The sequence below is a fragment of the Oryzias latipes genome, chromosome 19 (genome assembly GCF_053564925.1).
Source record: "Oryzias latipes strain Hd-rR chromosome 19, Olatipes_Hd-rR_3.1".
In the NCBI taxonomy this organism is placed as follows: Eukaryota; Metazoa; Chordata; class Actinopteri; order Beloniformes; family Adrianichthyidae; genus Oryzias; species Oryzias latipes.
The window spans coordinates 2341319-2347557 of record NC_136255.1 but is presented as its reverse complement, the minus strand read 5'-3'; the positions used below and the strand labels follow the sequence as shown (position 1 = coordinate 2347557).

The 6239-nt window shown below is 49.7% G+C and overlaps 1 protein-coding gene across 2 annotated transcripts; it reads right to left on the bottom strand.

Moving 5' to 3' along the window:
• Positions 1-1560: 1560 nt before the first annotated feature.
• Positions 1561-6113, bottom strand: nrbf2b (nuclear receptor binding factor 2b). Of its 2 annotated transcripts, none has more exons than XM_004080782.5 (4): positions 5866-6113; positions 3437-3521; positions 2952-2992; positions 1561-2751 (listed from the first exon to the last, which is right to left on the bottom strand). In XM_004080782.5, exons 1-4 carry the CDS (start codon positions 5956-5958, stop codon positions 2068-2070), a joined length of 903 nt encoding a protein of 300 aa, XP_004080830.1. In that variant the 5' UTR covers positions 5959-6113; the 3' UTR covers positions 1561-2067. The 2 variants fall into 2 exon arrangements, with proteins under 2 accessions (XP_004080830.1, XP_011486847.1); XM_011488545.4 differs by having other exon boundaries at positions 2886-2992; positions 5866-6086.
• Between the last annotated feature and the right edge of the window lie 126 nt (positions 6114-6239).

Here is a 6239-nt window from a genome sequence, read left to right as displayed (position 1 = left end):
AACCTGCAGAACATCTGCAGAGCAGAACGTCCTCCAAAACTCACAAAGTGGAGAAATCTCTGTGTGTCAGGGACAAAGATGAAGACTCATTGGATGCTAGAGGACCGGGGGTGCATAATGGAGATGATGTGACTCATCTGCACAGGAAACCAGAGCTCTAGTTTAGAACACGGTCCATGAGGACGGCCGGGTCCAGAGTCCCGTTTAACGTGTTCTGTGGTCGTTCTCATTAGGAATAATTAGAATAATAAACTTTATTTGTGTAGCACCTTTCAAGATAAAAACCACAAAGAGCTTCACAGTAAAACAGAATATAAAAAGAATGATGAAAGAGCAATTTTAAAAAGATGTTTTTAGCTGCTATGTTAAAGAAAACAGTCTGCAGATCTGAAGCTGAGAGGAAGGCAGTTCCAGAGGGATGGAGCCACTGCTGCAAAGTCTATAACCACCAGCAGACCCTGGTCACATGACCTCAGGGACCTGCTGGGAGTGGACGGCTGCACACGGTCTTTTATGTAGACCGGTGCTTGGCTGTTAAGAGCTGTGTATGTGTTTTTGCTTAAACGTGAAGATGGAGTCGCAGTGATGAAGATGAGAAGTTCTAAAAGCGTGGATGAGCATCTCTATCTCAGAACGCGACGCGGACTCAGTTTGGCAATGTTTTTAAGATGATAAAAACAAGAGTGAACAAGTGACCCGACATGAGAGCCCAGGGATAAAACCGGGTCTAGGGTCACCCCGAGGTTCCTGACAGACGGCTTGATAGAGGAAGCAAGGAGCAAGGGGACCAAACCACTGCAAGGGGGGGGGGGGGGCAACTGTCAGAACCACAGACTAGGACCTCAGTTTTTGGTTTCATTTAGTTGGAGAAAGTTGTTGTTCATCAAACTCTTGACTGAATCCAGACACCTGCATAAAATCTGTATTTTAGAAACATCCTGGGCTTTAAAAAACATAAAGCTGAACATCATCAGCATAGAAATGACCGGAAATATCATTAAAAGAACTTAAAATGTGCTGCAAAGGCAGCAGATGTATAATAAACTATAAACTGAGGCTTGTGGCACACCAGAAGGGGGGGACGCCACTCTGGCCAAAGGAACAGGAAGACCTTCACCCCAAACGGGTCATCAGCTGGAAACCTTTTATCAGGACTTAACCAAACTCCCAGCCTTGATGTCTCCAAAAACAGTGGAGGAGGAAAATGACAGCTAAGGTTGGTAGTTTGGATCTTCTGTTGTGAACAGAAGATCGGACTCTTTGGGTTCAAAGCTTTTCAGTTTGAACATCCAGAGTTTTTGTTCTTTCTTACGGATTCCCTGTGATGCCGTGTGCGGTAGAGCATTGAGGTCAGAGGTGACGTGGCTCCACCCTCACGCCACAACATGAACGTCGACGTTGGCGCGGCGCAGGGCTGAGGAAGCGACGGGTCAGGAGTTGAAGGTTTGAATCTCGGGGATGCCGCCGCATGTGTCAGAGCTTGTCTGAAGACCTGCCACCTCTGAGCAGACGTCAGATCCTCCTGCTGCCTCCACATCCGCTCACAGAAACACACGAGGGTTGAAATCGATCTTTATTTTCAATCACGGTCCTGATCACAGTTCAGTCAGAAAACAGCCATTCATGATCTACCAACATGCATCATAAAGTAAGGGAGTCCAGGCTCTGACCCTGAGGATGCTGGGAGGCTGCAGGGTCAGGCCGGTCAGTGACCTGAGGAGCCCTCGGGTCTCCGGCGCCACATCTACCGTTCAGTCAAAGGTAAACAGTAACGGGTGAAACGTCTCGCCGCTCTCTGGGGAAGGAAGGAGCCTCCGAGGAGCTTCAGACGCCGTGGGGTTTGCAAATACGGCGTTCAGACGAGCGACAGTGTCAGACACGAAACACCAAGGAGCAGCTCTGCTGTCCTCAGAGGTCCGACCCCCTGAGACACCCGAACCCTCCAAGGAGACGTTTCCATCTGCTGGACCCGGGGGAGGAAGGACCTGAGCGGAAGCCTCATCGGTCAGAGTCTGGCTGTCAAACAGGATGTCTGAACTCTGCGATGAGTCTGGCGGCGAGCCGGCATCACGGTTTGTCCAGCAGCTCCTGCAGTTCGTGCTGGATGTCCTCCGGCAGCTCCAGGGGAGGCAGGTCGTCCAGACACAGGTCTTCCTGAGCCGGCATCTCCAGCGGCGGCAGCTGGGGGACCGTGATCTCCTTGCTCTTCCCTGGGATCTTCCTGTCGGCTCCGCCCCCCATAGCGCCCCCTGGTTGTGGGAGCACCCAGAGCTCCGAGCGCTCCACAAAATCTGCCGCCTCCGACTGCAGCCGCACATTTTCCGAGCGCAGACGCTCGTTGTCGGCCGTGAGCCGCTGGTTTTCGTTCAGCAGGTGGTCGACCAGGCGCCGAAGGTCCTTGATGGTGGTCTGCTGTTCTTCCAGGCGGGTCTTGTCGTCTTTGGTGGTTTTAGATCCAGCGCAGGAAGGAGTGGGAGTCTGGCTGCTGCCCGTCTGCCGGACCTGCAGCTGATACAGTAAGGTGTCGTATTCCCTCTCCCTGGTTTCTCCGTTCTCCTGGGAGAGACCGTGAGCCTGCGGCTGACCTGAGAGCGGACTTTTGGTGAGAGGCGCCGGCCCGCCCTGGAGATGAGCGGCGAGGCCCGGTCTGGCCTTTGAGGCCTGGCGGCGGAGCTCCCTCTTCCAGCGCTCCTGGATGAGCTGCTGCTGCTTGATGTGACTGTCCCTCTGCAGCTCCATGGACAGACGAGCCTGCGGGACATCCAGATCAGCCATTAGCGTCACTTCCAGAGTCGATCCAGGAAAGACTCAACACCTGACAAGCAATCCAGACTCTGGGCACCGACATCCAAGAGCTTAAATAGAAGCAGATCCTGAAGACTCACCTCCTCACAGAGCAAAGACTCTGAGGCCAAAGGAAGGAAGGGGAGGGGGTTGTCATTTTCTCTCACCTGGATGGACTCTGTTGTCTTCATAGCATCAGTGAGAAGATCTGAGAAAGAGAGAACAAACAGCTGAGCATGCTGGGAGCCGGGGAGTCCGCCGTCAATCAATGCCAGGATCAGCTGCACAGAAGCTGTTGTCTTCTCTGTCCTCTGAGGACTTGTCCAACCTTGATGTCTGCTAAAACGACGTTTTCTCTCTCTGGAAGACCTCGCCCCACTGATGAGCTTCAGCCACATTAGCATGTGCTCCCCCCACAGCATCCTCCCCTTTCATCTCCTGTCATCCTAAAAGGACTAAAGGATGCTGGCAGACTCAGCTTCAGGACACCTGACAGGTGAGGCCTCCGGCGTTCCAACGACTAGGACATTTAGCTGCTGTCCTCTCTCTTTCCTTTATTCAGCTTATCAGCTCGATAAACTGGTGGCATCAACCATAAATTGCTACTTTCTGTGTGTCTGGTGGATCTGAACCGGTGGTGGGCGGAGCCTACCTGCTGCTCTTCTGTGACAGCAGATGGCTTCCTCGTATTTCCCAGCAGCCACCAAACGCTCCGCTTTCCTGGACTGTTGATGAGCCTGGCGAGAAGCAAACAGAGGGCTGAGTGGCTTTTCGGGGACCTTCTGCTCTCAGTCACACCTGCACAGGTGTGAATCAGAAGACATCAGTGAAGACCAGAATTCCCCCTGATTTGGTTCACATACTTATCTACCTCGATCAGTCTATACCTTTTAAAGTGGGCAAACCTATGAAATACTCAAGACTCCAATACATTTTATGCAGGGCTGAAAGTACTGTCCGGTACGGTGTACCGGTACCTCCACCAGATCTAATACCTGTACCGGTATACGACCGGCTGACATACTGGTGGCCACGCCTGGAAAAGCGCAGATAAATCTAAATTTATTCAACCTGTTTTTGACGGACACGGATTTGTTTTGTTTTTTTTACAATATTGAGTGCCTGCTGCTCCTTTTTAGACCGTTTCCACCCCATCTGGGTCTGAAGAGCCGTTGGCTGAAGAACTGGACGGATCGCGTGTGACGTCATCCATAGAAAGCGCCTCGCTTCCGGTTCCAGCCGCACAAAGTCAATTCAGTCGCCATTTTTCCAAGATACGCCTGTCACCGTGTTGGATCCAGACGTCCCTGATAAGCCGTGATTGGTCCGTCTACATTTCCACAGCAACCTCTCTCTCCAATCAGGAGTGGGCATGTTAGGAGGCCACACCCCTTCCACTGAGAATGCGCTTCAAATGCGCTACAGCACGGAGAATTATCAAGAACATATCAAGCAGATCCAGAACGGTCCTTCTGACCAATAATGCCACCGTTGATCGACTGGAGACCTCAGGAGAAACCGAGCAGACTGGGGTCCTTCAAAGGGGTGGTGTTCAGGGGCTGCGACTAATGATGACGTCACAATGTTTGATTGGCTGTATGTTGGTCCGATGACGTGTCAGATGGTGATTGGTACGGAAAAAGTACAGTACAACCGTAGAAGAAGACTTATTCCCCCCTGCTGCAGTCTGAGCTCCAACCTGAAAGCCTCTAAAGTCTCTGTCAACCAGAACAGAAGACAGTCTTCCCTTTCTACGTCACAGTCCATCTTTCCCGGTTTAGCTCATTCTTTCTGAGCAATTATGCTGCTTTCTTTAAACAGTGCACCCTGTTCTGTGTCCTGATTGGTTGGAGACCCTGTCAATCAATCTCCTCCGTGTCTCCTGTAAACGTGGAGCTCTTCAGATCAGAAATCTGATCGATCAGATCTTTGTTTTCAATCAAAGATCCTGGACCTAATTTCTGTGAAGGTTTGAGAATTTAAACCAGAGAAAAGTGTGAAAATGTTCATGTCTGTGTGAGAAAAGTGTAGAAAGTGAACAGTGAGGAGTTTTACTGCAATAAACGTCTGTGATCAGACTCAGAACACAGTTATTTTTAGAACATAACTCCTGCAACAAACGAGGGAACTCTGTTCTGGTGAAAAGGTAACAGATATATGATTAGCTGCAGCAGAAGACATAGAAATGTGATTTTTTCATTATTACTGGATGAGAAACAGACGTGAAGGACACAGATGATCAGTTTTAGTGCAAACTGTTAGACGAGAGGAGCTGCAGCCTCAAAGTCTTCATTAGGATTATGACGGCAGAGGATCCACTATTTATTTATAATTATTTTAATGTATCAGTATATTTCTTTCTGACTTTTTTTCTTTGAAAATCAGTTATTTGATAATTTTTTTTATTTCAGAAAGAAAAAGAGTTCTAGAAGCGTTTGGGGAGCCGCTCTAGCATCCATGTGGTGTTGGTAGATGTGTTGTTTTTCATTCTTCCCATCATTCAAACACCACATGAACGCAGCATTTCTCCAAGTTTTACACGAGGAACATCAAGCCGTTGGTGCAATTGGCTCTAAAATGAGAACAAAAGTTTTAACCTAAAAACTCTAAAATGTTCTGTTTTAAAATATAATTTTCAATCCAGATGTTTTCCTCCAGATTCCATTCTTTCTCACTCCACGCATCTGCTCCTGGTCCGGCCCTTCTATCCAGTTTTACACCCCTGTGGCCCCCCAGTTAAAACAATTGCCCACCCCTGATCTGGGGTAACCCAGCAGGACTATCAGCTGTCGGAACCACCTGGCCGACAGGTGTGTGTCACCTGTCTCAGCAGAATCCCTCACGACGCTGCCGCCGTGGACACTTGGCGCGGTCCACAGCCAAACACAGAACGGCCACGTTCACCGTTTTCATCCATAATTCCGTGGTAATCCTCGTTTAACGGAGAACTGCCCTCATCCCGGAGCTTTGAACCCCCGCGTCGGTGACGTCGGTGCCGTTTCGGAGCCGCGTTAGCCGCTAGTTAGCTAGCTGGTAAACATCGCCTGTGCTAGCCTGTTCCGTTTTCAGGACGGGACTTACGAGGTTGAGCGGGCTGTCCATGACCTCCATGGAGGCGGGTCTTCGCGGGCTTTGTCGGCGTGAAACGTGTCTCTGTCCCGCGCGGATTGTCATTCGCGCAGCGACATAGCTCAGTTCTCCTGGAAGGAAAAGTAACAGCCAAGAATTATCGTGAAGGCAGCGCAGAAGCCTTTATCGAAACTTCGTGACGTCACGACGCGCATGCGCGTCTGCCATCCGGCAGCTGAGGTCAACGTTCGGCCGTAACCGGAAACAGTAGATAAAATTTTCAAAATAAAAAAAAAATCATTGAAGCTGTTTTTTACTTTAAGATTGTTTTTAATATTTTAGTTGGAGAATCCAGTAAGGGTTTTAAAATACGAGTTAAATTGTAT

Excerpts from the sequence above, each read along its gene's own strand:
- nrbf2b (XM_011488545.4), bottom strand. The coding sequence starts at position 5,958 with ATGACAATCCGCGCGGGACAGAGACACGTTTCACGCCGACAAAGCCCG. Across the intron at positions 3,522-5,865 it reads TGGACAGCCCGCTCAACCTC|GCTCATCAACAGTCCAGGAA; the intron begins GTAAGTCCCGTC and ends GCTTCTCGCCAG. Across the intron at positions 2,993-3,436 it reads CTGTCACAGAAGAGCAGCAG|ATCTTCTCACTGATGCTATG; the intron begins GTAGGCTCCGCC and ends TCTCTTTCTCAG.